This window comes from Anastrepha obliqua, chromosome 2, assembly GCF_027943255.1.
Source record: "Anastrepha obliqua isolate idAnaObli1 chromosome 2, idAnaObli1_1.0, whole genome shotgun sequence".
NCBI lineage: Eukaryota > Metazoa > Arthropoda > Insecta > Diptera > Tephritidae > Anastrepha > Anastrepha obliqua.
This window is the reverse complement of record NC_072893.1, coordinates 123,470,705-123,490,780: the sequence shown is the minus strand read 5'-3', so window position 1 is coordinate 123,490,780 and position 20,076 is coordinate 123,470,705. Positions and strand designations below refer to the sequence as shown.

General features: G+C 35.4%; 3 protein-coding genes and 1 pseudogene across 4 annotated transcripts in view; 2 read left to right on the top strand and 2 right to left on the bottom strand.

The window, feature by feature from the left end:
* LOC129238839 (uncharacterized) overlaps positions 1–19,746 on the top strand; it is a 51,222-nt gene extending 31,476 nt beyond the window's left edge. Inside the window, exons 3-4 of one of the 2 annotated variants that reach the window (XM_054874040.1) lie at positions 18,914–19,205; positions 19,262–19,428. In XM_054874040.1, coding sequence (XP_054730015.1) covers positions 18,914–19,205; positions 19,262–19,330 — 361 coding nt within the window. In that variant the 3' untranslated portion in view covers positions 19,331–19,428. Of the gene's footprint in view, positions 1–18,913 lie in introns of both variants that reach the window. The other variant, XM_054874039.1, reaches the window with a different exon arrangement.
* On the bottom strand, positions 8,013–8,166 carry LOC129239933 (U2 spliceosomal RNA; annotated as a pseudogene).
* LOC129238838 (uncharacterized) lies at positions 15,540–16,992 on the top strand. The gene is made up of 2 exons (XM_054874038.1): positions 15,540–15,922; positions 15,981–16,992. Exons 1-2 carry the CDS (start codon positions 15,590–15,592, stop codon positions 16,890–16,892), a joined length of 1,245 nt encoding a protein of 414 aa, XP_054730013.1. The 5' UTR covers positions 15,540–15,589; the 3' UTR covers positions 16,893–16,992.
* LOC129238840 (uncharacterized) lies at positions 17,062–17,906 on the bottom strand. The gene is made up of 2 exons (XM_054874041.1): positions 17,780–17,906; positions 17,062–17,707 (listed from the first exon to the last, which is right to left on the bottom strand). The coding sequence occupies exons 1-2, from the start codon at positions 17,794–17,796 to the stop codon at positions 17,170–17,172; spliced, it is 555 nt and encodes a 184-aa protein (XP_054730016.1). The 5' UTR covers positions 17,797–17,906; the 3' UTR covers positions 17,062–17,169.
* Positions 19,747–20,076: the final 330 nt, after the last annotated feature.

The window sequence follows — 20,076 nt, the reverse complement described above, 5'->3', positions numbered from 1 at the left end:
AAATTTTAATTAGAACAGCTAGAAAAATGTCATGAAGAAAGAACTAAAACTCCGAGACAAAAAATAATAGAAATAACAAAAAAAAAATGCTAAATCAAGTTACGAAAATGGTAATCTGGCCATACTGGAGCTAAAATCACGTAACTAGTTGTCAAATTCGCTGATCGCAAAGTAACGGGACCACGATGGGCGCCATCTCATTATTCTTTGCATCATGTGTCCATCCCATACATCAATTGATGACACGTATTCTTACTCTCCATCGTTCAGTCGTTAGCAAACCAGCAACGAATAAACATCACGTTTGTCTGCGACGCTTAATGTATGCAATACAATGCCCTGTGAGAACTTTTTTATGCTAGAAAATGCCTTTGGCGACTTGCAATGCCTTTTATGTTATGTTACAAGTCGTTCAAAGGAAGCTATAGATATAATATCAAAAGGCATTTCGATTCCTCCCACAAAAATTTTCTACTCCAATCCAATATTTATTTATTTTGGTTTAAATTTCCCACTGGGCTGCTCCCATTCTCTCGTTCTCACTTATACACTCACATTTTTCATTTTGGACAGCACTGATCTAAACCAAAAAACTGTTTTCAATAAATAATCAGAAATGTCCTACAATGCAAATTTCAAAAAAAAAAAAAAAAAAATTCCATTTTCGTCTACATGTATTCATATAAAAATTTATGGCTCTTCCCACCAAAGCTAAATGTATTAGTATATTTTTTCTTGTATTTATTCAAGGCTGAAATCCCGGCGGTACTGCAATACCGGCCCAGCAAAACCTGCGTGACCGAAGCTCTAACACAATTACACTTTTTTATATGTTACAAACACATATGCACTCGTATTTCTTTGGAAATCGACTTTTTTTTTTATGCTCCGTCCCCTTTGGAAAAGGTGTAAGCAGTAAGCAAACTTCATTCATATATTTTTTCTCATTTTTGCATCAATAGAAAAAAAAAACAAAAAAACGGCAAGTGGCTGTCAAAGCAATAAGTCAAAAAGATATCTTTTCTCTCTTTTTGATATCAAAGTAGGCCGAGAATCAAATTGTCAACCTTTGGCAAATATGTAAACAGTAAGCAAATTTCATTCATATATTTTACCTCATTTTTAAATCAGTCAAAGTAAACAAGCGCCGTAGCCGAGTGGTGGGTTGGTGCGTGACTGCTATTCAAAATTCACAGAGAAAACGTCAGTTCGAATCTCGGTGAAAGCAAAGTTAATAAAAACATTTTTTAATAGCGGTCGCCCATCAGCAGGCAATGGCAAAACACCGAGTGTATTTCTACCATGAAAAAAATTTGCTCATAAACATATCATAAAACAAAATGAAATAAATGTATAAAAAAAAAAATTTTTTTGTGATTCGAACCAAGGATTTCGGATCGGAAGCCCACATTGCTAGCCGCTGGGCTATCGCGCTGTGCTGTCGCCGCTGGCCTAAAAGTTATTTTGTTCGTCGCTACGTTTATATGAAACTGGCACTGGCAAACGAATCCATATGTATGAAAGGGATAAAAAAAATCACACGTACACAAAATTTTTGGCACGATTTTCCCAACGCTTTTAAGGGGTTAGGGGTAGTCAGAGGCTCGAAAAAATGATGATTTTCACGAATTTTTTTTTGCTACTTAATTAATTTATTTAACAAAAATAAAAACATAGCATAAAAACATCATGTTTTAACTTGACTTCACCAAAATTTCAAAAAAAAAATTAATAATTGCAAAAGTTATCGCTGTTTGTGTGAAGCCCGTTTCTCCAGAAGTCCCTTGCGGTGAACATCACAAGTCCTTGCAGGTTCATCTAAAACCAATCGGACAAGAAAAATTACTTTTATTAATAGATAATCTTGTGCCTGATCGAAGCTTTTTTTTTTTCAAAATGAACAAAATGGCGGCCTCAGAAAATTTTTTTCCAGATTTTCGGGAAAAAACCAACAGTTAATTGTTAAAAAAAAATCGAAATTTTGAAAAAAAAAAAAAATCCTTCGATCAGGCACAAGTTTTTTATGTTTTTCAAAAGCTGTATAAATTTTATTGAAATCTACGTAGTGGTTTTTAAGTTACAGTGTTCACCAGTTTGAAAAACATAGTTTTGAGAAAAACGCATTTAAAGTTTTGCTATCGGCTCCGGAGCGGCCGAGCGCCCTTTGTTAATTGTTGAATAACTTGAAAAGTATTTGTCGGATTCACTTCAAATTTTTACACAATATTTTTAAAACATTATACTTTAAGAAAATGCCAAAAAAAATAAATCGATTTTTTGAAAATTCTGACTACCCCTAACCCCTTAACAAAGTGATTGCAAAGGGGCGGGGCTAGTGACCGTTTTCAGACCACGCGTCCCGGTAACGTGACCAGTAACGTGACCGGTAACGTTACCGGGACGCGTGGTCTGAAAACGGTCACTAGCCCCGCCCCTTTGCAATCACTACGTTTATATGAAACTGGCACTGGCAAACGAATCCATATGTATGAAAGGGATAAAAAAAATCACACGTACACAAAATTTTTGGCACGATTTTCCCAACGCTTTTAAGGGGTTAGGGGTAGTCAGAGGCTCGAAAAAATGATGATTTTCACGAATTTTTTTTTGCTACTTAATTAAATTATTTAACAAAAATAAAAACATAGCATAAAAACATCATGTTTTAACTTGACTTCACCAAAATTTCAAAAAAAAAATTAATAATTGCAAAAGTTATCGCTGTTTGTGTGAAGCCCGTTTCTCCAGAAGTCCCTTGCGGTGAACATCACAAGTCCTTGCAGGTTCATCTAAAACCAATCGGACAAGAAAAATTAGTTTTATTAATAGATAATCTTGTGCCTGATCGAAGCTTTTTTTTTTTTCAAAATGAACAAAATGGCGGCCTCAGAAAATTTTTTTCCAGATTTTCGGGAAAAAACCAACAGTTAATTGTTAAAAAAAAATCGAAATTTTTGAAAAAAAAAAAAAATCCTTCGATCAGGCACAAGTTTTTTATGTTTTTCAAAAGCTGTATAAATTTTATTGAAATCTACGTAGTGGTTTTTAAGTTACAGTGTTCACCAGTTTGAAAAACATAGTTTTGAGAAAAACGCATTTAAAGTTTTGCTATCGGCTCCGGAGCGGCCGAGCGCCCTTTGTTAATTGTTGAATAACTTGAAAAGTATTTGTCGGATTCACTTCAAATTTTTACACAATATTTTTAAAACATTATACTTTAAGAAAATGCAAAAAAAAATAAATCGATTTTTTGAAAATTCTGACTACCCCTAACCCCTTAACAAAGTGATTGCAAAGGGGCGGGGCTAGTGACCGTTTTCAGACCACGCGTCCCGGTAACGTGACCGGTAACGTGACCAGTAACGTGACCGGTAACGTGACCGGTAACGTGACCGGTAACGTGACCAGTAACGTGACCGGTAACGTGACCAGTAACGTGACCGGTAACGTGACCGGTAACGTGACCAGTAACGTGACCGGTAACGTGACCGGTAACGTGACCAGTAACGTGACCGGTAACGTGACCGGTAACGTGACCGGTAACATGACCGGTAACGTGACCAGTAACGTGACCGGTAACGTGACCGGTAACGTGACCAGTAACGTGACCAGTAACGTGACCGGTAACGTGACCGGTAACGTGACCGGTAACGTGACCGGTAACGTGACCAGTAACGTGACCGGTAACGTGACCGGTAACGTGACCGGTAACGTGACCAGTAACGTGACCGGTAACGTGACCGGTAACGTGACCAGTAACGTGACCGGTAACGTGACCAGTAACGTGACCAGTAACGTGACCGGTAACGTGACCAGTAACGTGACCAGTAACGTGACCGGTAACGTGACCAGTAACGTGACCGGTAACGTGACCGGTAACGTGACCAGTAACGTGACCGGTAACGTGACCGGTAACGTGACCGGTAACGTGACCGGTAACGTGACCAGTAACGTGACCGGTTACGTGACCAGTAACGTGACCGGTTACGTGACCGGTAACGTGACCAGTAACGTGACCAGTAACGTGACCGGTAACGTGACCAGTAACGTGACCGGTAATGTGACCGGTAACGTGACCGGTAACGTGACCAGTAACGTGACCGGTAACGTGACCGGTAACGTGACCGGTAACGTGACCGGTAACGTGACCAGTAACGTGACCGGTAACGTGACCAGTAACGTGACCAGTAACGTGACCGGTAACGTGACCAGTAACGTGACCGGTAATGTGACCGGTAACGTGACCGGTAACGTGACCGGTAACCTGACCAGTAACGTGACCAGTAACGTGACCGGTAACGTGACCAGTAACGTGACCGGTAACGTTACCGGGACGCGTGGTCTGAAAACGGTCAGTAGCCCCGCCCCTTTGCAATCTCTACGTTTATATGAAACTGGCACTGGCAAACGAATCCATATGTATGAAAGGGATAAAAAAAATCACACGTACACAAAATTTTTGGCACGATTTTCCCAACGCTTTTAAGGGGTTAGGGGTAGTCAGAGGCTCGAAAAAATGATGATTTTCACGAATTTTTTTTTGCTACTTAATTAATTTATTTAACAAAAATAAAAACATAGCATAAAAACATCATGTTTTAACTTGACTTCACCAAAATTTCAAAAAAAAAATTAATAATTGCAAAAGTTATCGCTGTTTGTGTGAAGCCCGTTTCTCCAGAAGTCCCTTGCGGTGAACATCACAAGTCCTTGCAGGTTCATCTAAAACCAATCGGACAAAAAAAATTAGTTTTATTAATAGATAATCTTGTGCCTGATCGAAGCTTTTTTTTTTTTCAAAATGAACAAAATGGCGGCCTCAGAAAATTTTTTTCCAGATTTTCGGGAAAAAACCAACAGTTAATTGTTAAAAAAAAATCGAAATTTTTGAAAAAAAAAATCCTTCGATCAGGCACAAGTTTTTTATGTTTTTCAAAAGCTGTATAAATTTTATTGAAATCTACGTAGTGGTTTTTAAGTTACAGTGTTCACCAGTTTGGAAAACATAGTTTTGAGAAAAACGCATTTAAAGTTTTGCTATCGGCTCCGGAGCGGCCGAGCGCCCTTTGTTAATTGTTGAATAACTTGAAAAGTATTTGTCGGATTCACTTCAAATTTTTACACAATATTTTTAAAACATTATACTTTAAGAAAATGCAAAAAAAAATAAATCGATTTTTTGAAAATTCTGACTACCCCTAACCCCTTAACAAAGTGATTGCAAAGGGGCGGGGCTAGTGACCGTTTTCAGACCACGCGTCCCGGTAACGTGACCAGTAACGTGACCAGTAACGTGACCAGTAACGTGACCAGTAACGTGACCAGTAACGTGACCAGTAACGTGACCGGTAACGTGACCGGTAACGTGACCGGTACCGTGACCGGTAACGTGACCAGTAACGTGACCGGTAACGTGACCGGTAACGTGACCAGTAACGTGACCAGTAACGTTACCGGTAACGTGACCAGTAACGTGACCAGTAACGTGACCGGTAACGTGACCAGTAACGTGACCAGTAACGTGACCGGTAACGTGACCAGTAACGTGACCGGTAACGTTACCGGGACGCGTGGTCTGAAAACGGTCACTAGCCCCGCCCCTTTGCAATCACTACGTTTATATGAAACTGGCACTGGCAAACGAATCCATATGTATGAAAGGGATAAAAAAAATCACACGTACACAAAATTTTTGGCACGATTTTCCCAACGCTTTTAAGGGGTTAGGGGTAGTCAGAGGCTCGAAAAAATGATGATTTTCACGAATTTTTTTTTGCTACTTAATTAATTTATTTAACAAAAATAAAAACATAGCATAAAAACATCATGTTTTAACTTGACTTCACCAAAATTTCAAAAAAAAAAATTAATAATTGCAAAAGTTATCGCTGTTTGTGTGAAGCCCGTTTCTCCAGAAGTCCCTTGCGGTGAACATCACAAGTCCTTGCAGGTTCATCTAAAACCAATCGGACAAGAAAAATTAGTTTTATTAATAGATAATCTTGTGCCTGATCGAAGCTTTTTTTTTTTTTGTCAAAATGAACAAAATGGCGGCCTCAGAAAATTTTTTTCCAGATTTTCGGGAAAAAACCAACAGTTAATTGTTAAAAAAAAATCGAAATTTTTGAAAAAAAAAAAAATCCTTCGATCAGGCACAAGTTTTTTATGTTTTTCAAAAGCTGTATAAATTTTATTGAAATCTACGTAGTGGTTTTTAAGTTACAGTGTTCACCAGTTTGAAAAACATAGTTTTGAGAAAAACGCATTTAAAGTTTTGCTATCGGCTCCGGAGCGGCCGAGCGCCCTTTGTTAATTGTTGAATAACTTGAAAAGTATTTGTCGGATTCACTTCAAATTTTTACACAATATTTTTAAAACATTATACTTTAAGAAAATGCCAAAAAAAATAAATCGATTTTTTGAAAATTCTGACTACCCCTAACCCCTTAACAAAGTGATTGCAAAGGGGCGGGGCTAGTGACCGTTTTCAGACCACGCGTCCCGGTAACGTGACCGGTAACGTGACCAGTAACGTGACCGGTAACGTGACCGGTAACGTGACCGGTAACGTGACCAGTAACGTGACCGGTAACGTGACCGGTAACGTGACCGGTAACGTGACCGGTAACGTGACCAGTAACGTGACCGGTAACGTGACCAGTAACGTGACCGGTAACGTGACCAGTAACGTGACCGGTAACGTGACCGGTAACGTGACCGGTAACGTGACCAGTAACGTGACCGGTAACGTGACCGGTAACGTGACCAGTAACGTGACCGGTAACGTGACCGGTAACGTGACCAGTAACGTGACCAGTAACGTGACCGGTAACGTGACCAGTAACGTGACCGGTAACGTTACCGGGACGCGTGGTCTGAAAACGGTCACTAGCCCCGCCCCTTTGCAATCACTACGTGTATATGAAACTGGCACTGGCAAACGAATCCATATGTATGAAAGGGATAAAAAAAATCACACGTACACAAAATTTTTGGCACGATTTTCCCAACGCTTTTAAGGGGTTAGGGGTAGTCAGAGGCTCGAAAAAATGATGATTTTCACGAATTTTTTTTTGCTACTTAATTAATTTATTTAACAAAAATAAAAACATAGCATAAAAACATCATGTTTTAACTTGACTTCACCAAAATTTCAAAAAAAAAAAATTAATAATTGCAAAAGTTATCGCTGTTTGTGTGAAGCCCGTTTCTCCAGAAGTCCCTTGCGGTGAACATCACAAGTCCTTGCAGGTTCATCTAAAACCAATCGGACAAGAAAAATTAGTTTTATTAATAGATAATCTTGTGCCTTATCGAAGCTTTTTTTTTTTCAAAATGAACAAAATGGCGGCCTCAGAAAATTTTTTTCCAGATTTTCGGGAAAAAACCAACAGTTAATTGTTAAAAAAAAATCGAAATTTTTGAAAAAAAAAAAATCCTTCGATCAGGCACAAGTTTTTTATGTTTTTCAAAAGCTGTATAAATTTTATTGAAATCTACGTAGTGGTTTTTAAGTTACAGTGTTCACCAGTTTGAAAAACATAGTTTTGAGAAAAACGCATTTAAAGTTTTGCTATCGGCTCCGGAGCGGCCGAGCGCCCTTTGTTAATTGTTGAATAACTTGAAAAGTATTTGTCGGATTCACTTCAAATTTTTACACAATATTTTTAAAACATTATACTTTAAGAAAATGCAAAAAAAAATAAATCGATTTTTTGAAAATTCTGACTACCCCTAACCCCTTAACAAAGTGATTGCAAAGGGGCGGGGCTAGTGACCGTTTTCAGACCACGCGTCCCGGTAACGTGACCGGTAACGTGACCAGTAACGTGACCGGTAACGTGACCAGTAGCGTGACCGGTAACGTGACCGGTAACGTGACCGGTAACGTGACCAGTAACGTGACCGGTAACGTGACCGGGACGCGTGGTCTGAAAACGGTCACTAGCCCCGCCCCTTTGCAATCACTTTGTTAAGGGGTTAGGGGTACCTAACGTGACCGGGACTCTTCTTGCTAGGGGGTCAACCCGTGGCAGAGAAGGAGCAAGCCCCTAAAACACTCCGCCCATTTCCAAAAATCAGTTTAACATTTGTTGTCCTCCGATGGAGGATCTATCAGATGTTAAGCTGATAACCACACTACCTAGTCAATACATTTTAAATAATAAACCTAATAAACCTTTTGAGAATTACACGCTCACAAAAATTATTTATATCAACATATAATATAACGCTTCGTAACTAAATAACTTTTAGGCCAGTACCTACAGCATGGCGCGGTAGCCGAGCGACTAGCAATGTGAGCTTCCGATCCAAAATCCTTGGTTCGAATCACAAGGAAAAGAAAAAATAAAAATTATTTTTATTTAGTTCGTCGCTACGTTTATATCAACATATAATATAACGCTTCGTAGCCAAGTTGGTCGCTTTTTTCGTTTCACTTTTTCCCAAATCACTCCCAACGATTCTAAAGAAGTTTTCACTTCAAAAAAGCACCCATACATTCATAAATATAGTGGTTTATGTTAATATGTATTGTATATACTCGTACATACATGGATATGTATTTTATGCAAATAACTGAGTTCATCTGCCATCGTTTCCTTGTTGGCATTGCAGGTTTTACAGGTAATTTTCAACAAACTTGCTTCCTTTTTTCCCAAGTCAAAGACAGCTTGACTTTTGTATTGAAAATAAACAAAATGTGTAGTGGCGTTTTATAACGCATACATACATACATACATGCATGCATTGAAAATTATACATACATAGCTTGAGGTTGCTTACAAACGGGCTCTATTGGTGGGTTTGGCACGGAAACATACTTACATATTTACATGCAAATATTCAATCACTTGCATACATTAACCATTTTCGGATACCTGGAAAAAGCATTTAACCCATTTGCCATGTGACCTACAGAGTTAATTTTATTTTCAAACAGTCTGGTTTTATATAGAGGTCTTTATGTTCAATAGCGCGAAACCCTGACATTTTATGATCGTTCATTAGACACTAATTTTTAAAATTTGATAGTTGAAGGACTTGCGTACGAGCACAAATAAACGAAATGGAATTTATCTCTGCATCACGAAGAGGAAGTTGAGAAAACGACTCTAACTTAGATAAAAGTGTAAAGTAGAAATGTGTGCATCAGTTCAAATTCTATTGCACGACCGACCCCAACTCAATCTGGCCAATTGAATTATAAAATAATCGATCGGCATCCATCAATTCCATTTTTTAAAGGCCGATTCAATTGAGCTTCAGAACTGGTGAAAGTGGCAGTTAATGGCTATTTAATATCGCTGGACGTTATATTATTTAGTTTGGGGAAAAAGAAATCCACTGTTTTCTCGGTAGGTGGCTATAGTGATTGATATCTAGTAAAGTATCGATAAAACTATTTAAAGCTTATGCTCGTTGACCTTGACAAAATAATTTTGTAAAAAATAAATAATTTTGCTGTTTTTTTTTTTGTTGCTCAGTTGTGAATTACAGGGTGAAAATGTCAAATATGTCGATAAACTCACAGAAATAGTCGAAGCTGACCGAAGTTGTAAGTAGTCGCTGCATCGCCCAGGAGCTAAAGATCGACCATAAAACTGTTTTGAATCATTTGCGCAAACATTTTATGCAAAAATAATGGATTTCTTTTTCCCCAAACTTTTATATCGCTATTTATTCTTTTTTTTTTGTAATAAATTATTCGTCGTTAATTACAAAAAGGTGGCAATTTTCTATTATAAAGAGAGTAATTCGCAAGGCAATAAGCTTTCAAATAAAGTAAAAAAAAGAAAATTCGTTATTCTTGACTGATATTCTTCCGAAAATATTGCTTACTTTTTTATACTCGCACACATACACACACACGTAGATATGTATGTTTGTAGAGTTAAAATATCGGGACAAAGTTGTATCGGATACACGCGCATGCTAAAATAAAACTTTCAATCAATTTTCGTATCGGAAGAACGCAATTTGTAAAAGCAGGCATATTTTTGAAAGTTGTTGCCACATGTTCAAATATGTATACCAGCGAAATATGTAAGTTGAACAAATATTGCAATATATATATCAATTTAAGAATAATTAAGAACATTTTCATCAGAAAATATTTATATTTAGGGTTGCCATATATTTTTTTATGTATGCATATTTAATTAAGCAAGTACGGCAGCTAAATATTAAATTTAAATATTTGCACTAAATGGCAGCTGAATGCTTGAGAATGCTTTAATCTAGACATATTTTTGAATATGGTTACCACATATTAAAAAAATTTTAACTATAAATATGTAAGTTCATTAAAAAAGGTTCCACATAAAAGCCAAACTAAAGGTAATCCAGAATACCTTAATCAATACATAGTTTATAAAAAGCGTTGCCACCTCAATAAAAATGTATTTATTAAGTATGACAGCTAAACAATAAATTAAAATCTTTGCATCAAACCGCAGCTACTTCAGAATGCTTTAATCTAGACATATTTTTGAATAGGGTTGCCACATATTTAAAAAATTTTACAATAAATAGAAAAGTTAATTAAAAATACTGCAACATAAAAGTCAAAGTAAAGGTAATTCAGAATAATTTTATCATTAAATAGTTTTTAATAAGGGTTGCCAGCTTGATAAACAAAATATGTGTATAGTAAAGTATGACAGGTAAATAAGAAATTGAAATAGTGCAATCGAATTCCAGAATACTTACAATTATTTCAAAATGCTCTCCCCTAGACATATGTATTTCTGAATAGGGTTGCCACATATTCAAAAAATGTGAACTATAAATATGAAAGTTCCTTAAAAAACTATAATAACAAAGCCAAACTAAAGAAAGTTACTCTATACTCTAATCAAAAACAATTTTTTTAGCGTTGCCAGCCATTCAAAAAGAAATAAAAATAATTAATTCGGGCATTAAAAAATAAATTAAGTATTGCCAACAAACGACACCTGTTTGAGAGAGCTATATTTGTATATATTTAAAATATATATGCAAACATTTGTCAAAATATATTTTTAACAGAGTTGCCAGTTATCCAAAATATTAACACATACAAATAAGTACAAAAGAGACACTTGAATTTCAGGCAAAATTTATAGTATTTAAAGAAACCGTATTTATTTCGAACTTTTTTTCACATAGGATTGCCACCTACCTAAAAAGTTGGAATAAAATAAATATAACAGTAAATAAAAAAGGATAAATATAAACATTAATTAATATGCATTTTAAACTACGGATTCCAGAGAGAATGCTCTTTCTTACAGATCTATTTTTAAATAGTGTTGCCACCTATCTAAAAATGAAAGTTAATTAAAGATATAAGTTAATTAATATACAACAACCCAGATTTTAAACGATACAAGCGGTGGTCAGAAAATTTTTAAATAGGACTGCCAACTATTTATAAAAATGTAAATGAATTAAATACATAAATTAATTAATAGACATACGCGTGTTAAAAAAGGGATTTCAAGTGGAAACTTTTTTTTTTATTCCGACTTATTTTTAAATAGGGTTGCCACCCATATTCTTAGTTAATATGTAAAACTAATGTGTGCTTAGGCCTATCACCAAGCAAATATTTCAAAACTTATATATGGACGTAATTAGCATGAAAATTATCTTTAAAAACAAAAAACGGAATATTTCGGTTATTTTGCATGTTTAGAATTTGAATTATTATGTTAAGTTTATTGAATTTATTTCAAAATTAAAAAAATTAAATAAAATAATATAAAAATAAAAGAAGATTTTTAAAATAAAAAACACAAGTACAAAAGTTTTTTAAATAAAAAACAAAATTGCAAAGAAAAAAAAGTCAAGCTTTTGATTTTGTGGCAGCTAATCTGTTAGAGAATTGCTTTAAATAAATTAAATTTTAAATAAAAAAATAAAAATAAACTTTTGGAAAAATTCCTTTTGAATTTTTTTGATTATTCTTTTTTAATCTCATTTTTTTCTATTGTATATTATTATGTAGAAAAAAAATTTGTGTCGACCTACTGGCTTTCTCTGGCACAAAATCAAGAGCTTTTTTTGAAAATTTTTTATTTTTTTATATAAAAATATTTGTGTTTTTAATTTGTATTTAAAAAAATATGTTTCAATATTTTAAACAAATATTTTTTAATAGTCTTATTGAATTTTCTTCTATTAAGCAAAAGAAAAATTTTGTTCAACCCAACAACTTCACTGGCACAAGAGCTTGATTTTTATTTTTGTAATTGTTTTTTAATTTTTTTTAGTTATTTTTTTTTATTTTTTTTTTTTAATATTTAGAAAAAAAATTTTCGACCTACTCACTTCAGTGGTACAAAATTAAGAGTTTTTTTCAATTTTTTTTATTAAAAAATTTTTATGTTTTTATATAAAAAAATTGTGTTTTTGTTTTGTATTTAAACAAATGTTTTTAAAAGTTCTTTTTGAATTTGCTTCTATTAAGTAGAAAAAAAAACTTCTTTCATACTGACAACTTCAAGATCTTTTTTCATTTTTGTTTTTAATTTAAAAAAAATGTAATGTTTTTGATGTAAAAATAATTGTGTTTTTAAAAAAAATTTTAATATTCTTTTTGAATTTTTTTCTATTAAGCAAAAAAACAATTTTTTTCAACCCAACAACTTCACTGGTACAAAATCAATGGCTTGATTTTTTTTAACTTTTTTAAATTTTTTTTAATATTCTTTTCGAATTTTAATTTTTTTCTTCATAATAGAAAACCAGTGTCACTGGTACAAATTCAACAGCTTTTTTAATTGTTTGTATTTTATTAAAAGAAATTTTTATTTTATTAATATATTTACATAGAAAAATTGTGTTTTTATTTTGTATTTAATTTTTTTTTTTTAATATTATTTTTGATTTTTTTTTCCTATTAAGCAGAAAAAAACTTTTTTCAACCTGACAACTTCAGTAATACAAAATCAATAACTTGAATTTTTTTTAATAAGTACTTTGAAATTTTCCTTGTGGCGGAACTCCTATCTTTTTTTTTTCTGCAACATAAAGGTGCAATAATTACCGCAATGGGCATTTACCAATGCATTGACGACACTATTAACAGCTGACAGCAGCAAAACTAGCTGATGCGTTACAACGCATGCGCGCAACCACATTTTCATCAGTTGAGCGACGTTGCTGTTAGTGCTGGCAATATTAGATAATAGTGTTGTTAGTTGAGCTATGGCTTTTGCTGTTGTTATTCTGAAAGTTTTAATTGTTTCATATGCATTCAAATCTGCTGTGTCATTAATGTCTGTCTGTCTGACTGACAGACTGGCTGACTGATTCGCTCACTCACTCATTGACTTACTGAGTATGTGCCAGAGTGTTTGTTAGTCAAGCGCACACAGCAGCCGCAATACAAATAAAAGTACCGCCATACCGTTACAAAATTTTGTGGTTAGCCATTTATTAGCCACCCGCCGTGTGCTGCTAAGTGCGGCTGTAATAAAGCAAAATATTACCACAATAATGATATGGAACTATGTATACTTGCGTGTGTATTTACATATGTTTATCTATATGTGTATGTATTGTAACACAAAAGCGTGCAAAAAACCAGAAAAAGAGAACCTCGGTATACAATTTTTTCAAAAATGCGCGCAAAGTAGAAAAAGCGCAAAAATGTAAATATTCAAAAATTTACAATATTTGGCAATAGGAGAGCGCACAGTAGATCCGTGAAGCATTTTAAATGCTTTAGAAATTAGAAATAAACAACTATGATAAAAGAAGAGGCTTAGCACAGCTAGAGCCCAAATGCGATAGTTGAGGTGCAACACTGAGTGCGCTTAATGAAGCAGCATCTGTTTGGATCAACCGCTGAGTATACATCCGCTAGACATACGAGGAACTAAGCAGTGAAAGCGGAGGTGTGCAATACTCAACGGTTGCGTTAAAAATCATTTCTTGCGCAACCTATCCGCATTTCGTGCATCGCCATAAAACAGTCTGCCATTATTACTACTAAAAATATTTGCCCCTTGGCAGGCAATGGCAAACCTCCGAGGGTATTTCTGCCATGAAAGAGCTCCGCATAGAAAACCAAAAAAGCCGCTGGGAATCGGCTTAAAGCTGTACGTCCCTCCAACACCAAGAAGCGTGCCACAAATAGGAGGAGGAGCTCGGCCAAACATCTAACAGAAGTGTACGCGTCAATTATTTTTTTTCTACTCTCAATATTAGTGACAATTACACGGTGGCGCAAAATTAATCACCGTATCGGAAAGTTTATAGTTTTGCAAATGGCGTTGCGCGTCAATTATATTACTTGTCAATTAGACAGCTGCAATATACAAACAGACAACCAATGGAGCGCGGTTAAAACAAAGATTTATATCACATAAAATATTTTTTTTTTATTTAGTATCTACAAGAGTTATTCAGAAACCAAATTGAGTGATTAATTTTGCGCCGTTTTATAGTAACCAGTAGTTGTTTTAACAACATAAAATATTCGCTACAAATTTTTTCGATATCCAGCTAAAGTGCCAAAATCTTGATCGAATATAAACGAGTCGTTCTGGTAATGTGAAACCGACTATAAGGCCCCTCTAATTCAGCTTGAAAGAGACCGCAGCCGTCAGCTTAGCGTAGTCTCATATTTAATGAGATTTCTTTGGAGTGGACGCTGTCGCTCAGTTTTGTTTCATCTATGAAGATAGTAAAGGACCTTGGGTTCAAGTCTAATATGTTGCTCGCACTCGTTTCTTTGTTATGCCTATAAGAGTATCCACGTCAGCGGTGCTGCACACTAGTTGGCGCTCTTCCTTAGGTTTTTGTTTGATGTAAACTGTGCACCTGATCGAGAACGCTGACGTTAGTAGCTTTTTTCTCCGGAATTCAGTGGCATAAGCCATCACCTCACGCAACGTCTTTGGTAAACTCTCATGCACATATACATTCCCATATCTGGGCTGATCAATGTCAGAGAGTTTAAGAGAGCTTTTGCGAGACTTGCACAAGGCAGCAATTGATTTAAACAGCAGTGGACAGTCATGCGAATAGAACAGTTTAACGACGATTGGTGCGTGGCTATTGTCACTTCGAGTATTGCCTTTGGCACTTCGCAGTCTGATCGCCTCCCGCAGTGGCGGTGTTTTGTAATGTGCTGCACTGCGCAGCTTAGCGAATATCTCAGGCAAATTCTCAACTCTCTCTTCAGCGTTTATTACGTTGTCTGTGACGACTGCACTGCTTTGTAATTCAGTGAGCTGAGCGCGAACAGCAACAAATTCTTCAACCTTACCGCAAGAGTTCTCAATCTCAGTCATTCTCATCTCAATAGCGGTTATGGAAAGTTTCTCACAGGGTTTCTTGCTTCGTTCGTTCTGATAAAATTGATGAGAAAGTTAATGGATTTTACAAGGTCCATAGTTAAATAGAAATATTTTCGTTTTTAAGAGTCTGATTTAATTGAGGCGCAATTACATCCATTTACTCATAACGGATTCAATGTCAAATGTGTGCATAATTTTGAAAGTGGTCTACTTAAGTCATATATTTCTTGTTACGAGATAGGCTGACTTCCTAAACGTCACGATGCAATGTGTACTGCGATGCGAAATCCATTGCGATGCAATTTTTCGATACCACTGCATTGCTTTGCATACATCTAGGTGGCAGCATTGTTTCATTTAAGAACACAGCTGATGCAATCAAAATGGATGTGACGGTGAAAAAATTAGCAATTTGCTCTTTCGCTGAGTTATTTAGTGAAAATCAATCCAGTAGTGATTTACTTATTGCAAAAAAGATGAGAAAAAGACACAAATTGATTTTTCACTTGTGGAAGACGCAGAGAATCGCGAGAAATATTCCAAAATGCAAAAAGTTTCTCGAGTGCATTGAAGAAATGCCCAACGATGTCTTTTATAGCCATTTCAGGATGCAAATACAAACATTCCAGGTAGTATACATAAATAATAAATATTAACGTAGTTTTATATTAATATTTTATATTTCAGACTCTTTGCGAAATAGTACAACCCTTTTGGCCGGCAAAAAATGCAGGACGTCCCAATATGCCATTGAAGCTAGCATTGCATATTACGCTTTGGAGATTAGGAAATCAAAATAGTTTCCGTGAATTAAGTAATATATTTAACGTTGGTATTGGTGCTACTTATCGGGTATTTTTCAAAACGATTAAAATCTTATTAAAACTAAAAAGTCGTATCATAAAATTTCCCTTGACCGCATCAGAGCGTCGGATTGTTATGGAAAAATTTCAGGCAATGCGCAGCAACCCATTTCCGTTTGTCCTAGGATGCGTAGATGGGACACACATCAAAATCACCCAACCAACGCAAAGCAGCATCAGTTTTTATAATAGAAAAGGCACATTTTCAGTAATAGCGCAAGCTGTTGTGGATAGCGAATTGCGTTTTATCGACGTTTTTGCTGGATATCCTGGGAGGTGTCACGACGCTTCCGTGTGGCAAAGCAGCCCTTTACGTCAAGCAATAATAAACGGAGATATTCCCTTTCCTCCTGAGTGCCATTTGCTGGGAGATGCAGCTTATCCACTGGAGAGATTTCTTATGGTACCATATAAAGATACCGGCTTTTTAAGTGAGGGACAACAAAGATTTAATACTATTTTAAGTAGTACAAGAGTCTGCGTGGAACAAGCGTTTGGAATTTTAAAGAAAAAGTTCCGTATACTGAATTTCATTGAAATTCGCAACATCAAGCTTGTAAAAAATATTATAATTTCATGTATGATACTCCATAACATCATTATAAATAACGAAAGTTTTACCACTTCGGATCTTCCTGATATATTAGAAGATACAAGTACGGAATCCCGAGCAGACATCGAAGAGTTGGATGGTAGATCAAAACGAGATCAATTAACCAATTTATTATCAGCTTAAAACTTTAGTTTTTACAAAGAGCAACCTGAACTTTAAATTTCATTTTACGACATACATATGTATACGTACATTCCTTTAACATAAACAAAATAAAACTAATATCAACTAAAAATAAAACTAATGTTTTGTATTTCAACACATTTATTTTCTATTATTATTCAGGTTTTAACCTATTCAGGTAACAGTTCAAATGTAGCGTTTTTGTTTCAGTCTTTATGTTACCAAAATAAAATTAACATAAAAATTGTTTTATTAAAAATTTAAATTAATAGGAAAATCACTGCATGTTTGATAACAACTCTCGCAATTTTTTCATTTCTTCTATTTTCAAGCGTTCAATTTCCAACTTCTCTTTTTCCATTTGCAAAAACTCCTCCATGTACTTCTTGTCTGTCTCACAAATATCACTCATAATTTCCTTAACATCACGTTTAGATCTCTTTGAAGTGAAAGCAGGTTGCTCCTCACTTTCAGACAATTCTAATATTGATGAATCCAAGATATCTTCAGGAACCACAATATCTGCGCGTGTGCCGTAAATTTCATCAAAAAGATCAAAAAACTCCCAATTTGTCGCACCTTGCCCAGATGTGTTGTTCCTTTTTTTAATGCGCCTATAGGTTACCATTAGATTTAAAAACTTTCGAGTTATATCGTCACGAGTGAATGTCAGTCCTGGTTCAGTTTCTTTCATTTTAAGGAGCACCTGCTGCCACAAAACTGTCTTTTTGCGTTTTTTGCCCGCAAACTCCGGTTCACTTTCCAGCCTGGTCGTGATCAATAACTTGGTCAAATTGAATGTCCACTTCTTTTCACTAAAATGTAAATAATAAATAAATTAGTTGGGTACAACTCAAATTATTTTACAATTAAGCACATTTACTTACGTTTCAACCTCTGCCATTTTAATTGCCTTTTAAAATACAAGTATCACAAAATTTAGTGATGCGCAAATTTCGATTACGATGCAAGTCGATACCTGATGCATGCATTTAGGAATTTTCGACGGTAACGTATAATCGACTTTTGCATTTAGGAACATTTGACTTTGTACTTATGCAGCGCAAATGGCATTTAGGAAGTCAGCCATAATTAAGTGTTTTCATTTGAATAAATTGAAAAAAAAATGCCAATTGTGTTTTATATATATTTTTTTTTTGCCTTTTTGTGGTCTTAAATATTGAAAATCATTACGAACGCAAAATTTTGTATAAGTCAACAATAACAACATTTGTACAACGCATAAAAATACAACGCAATTAAATATTAACTTTATGTAAAACACAAATTTAATTCTAGAAAGAAATTCGCTTAAAACCATTTATAAATTTCAAAACTAATTCAGTTTTACTTTCATTGACTTTAAAATTCTTAAAATATCTCTGAAAGGCCGTAAGCATTTTATATTTCAAGTTTTTATGCTGACATTTAACGTAAATATTGTAAATTAATACCCCCACATATTTTTGGTCTTCCTCAAGTGAGAGATCAAGACCGGAAAATTCAGTATCATAAGAAAATGTTTTGTAGAAGTTGTAAATAAATTTTTTGTAAATATAACTTTTCTAACATAACATATAAATATCCTGAATGTGAACTTAAGGAAATTATTATTTAAGTAATTTATCAATGGAGTACGAGCAGCTCGGTCAGACACCCAATAAAGAGTGCAAGCGTCAATAATATATATGTATGTTTGTGTAGTCAACCACTTCGCCGCGCTGAACACATCGGTTCTCGTCGGATCACCTAAATTAAGTAACGTCGGTCGCGGTTAGTATTTGGATGGGGGACCGCTTGGGAACATTGCGTGTTGTTGTTGGTACATTTCAGTCGTTTCAAGCGTCCAACGTTAGCGCTGCGTTAGTCCTCTTAAACTTTTGTCAGGGGTATTTTTTTTTTATGAACTTTGCATGATACTCGTATCGTAGTAGACTTTCTGTTGGACTTCAAAAGATTTGTTTTTATTTATTACTGCTTATCTTTAATTATTAACTTTTGCTTTCCACTTTCTCCACTAGCTCATCACGCGTTCAAAATGTTCCTGCAGCTGCCTACAATTTTCCGCGCTCCGCAAACAGTCATCCATCGCGCTCCCAATTAGCCAGAAAATCCGCCGAAATTGTATACGCACCACACGCGTTGCCGCCAGCACAAAACTACCGAACCGATCGTGAAAAGCAAATATCATTAATTGGCAATGGCTTCGGTGGTCAGCCAGCTGTTATTACGTCAACAAGTCGCGCACAACCAGCCACTTATCACAAAAGTCATTCCAATCAGAAGTACTATGCACCTAAGCGTCGCACGGATGTGAGCACCCCATCAGCATATGACACCCTCTTACCTTATCCACCTTCGTTTATCAGCATTACCAGCACAAGCACGACTGCGTCACCACCGCACAGCGCACAGAGCAAGAATGCTGGCTATGGTGACAAATGTGTTAGACAATTTCCGGATATCTTTGCCGTGCGTCAACAAAAATCTTTAATCGATTCGTATATACCCAGCTGGGTGATGGCGCGCATGCTACAACAACATAAATGGTTGCAACAAAAACAATTGCATCAATTTACTGCTACTTATACATTGGCGTACCCCATTACGAAAAAGTCCACCTAAAAGTAGGCTACATTGTGTGTAGTTGCATGAGAGTTGGAATTTTAAAAGTCAATATTGCAAAAATTGTCCACCACTGTTGCCTAGCTTTAGGTTGCTGCTTTTTATAAGCAGCTAATATTTTATTAGTTTTTTACTTCTTGAAAGCCATTTATCAGATTGATATCATGCATGTTTTTGTATATAACCGCTCTGATACAGTTAGAATATAATTTTATAAATTTATATGTAATTAATTGCAGTTGTTTAAGTTTTTGAAAAAAAAAATCGAATGGTATAAATAAATGCATATCTTACTTTGAGACAACATAGAGTGAGAGCTCAAGATGCGGCTATCTACTTACCAGGATTGAGTTGCCATTGACATACATAAGTACGGGTTCATTTTGAATCAACTGATTGGACCTCATCAGTACGGCTTTAGACCTTTGTAAAATACCCATTTATGACTCGCAGTCGTGCGCCTGATGATGGAAAAGAACCTATGCCGACGATATTGGCGCTATGGGACTTAACAACCGCGCTGTTAGTTCTGCCTTTTCTAAACTGGATAAAGAAGCAA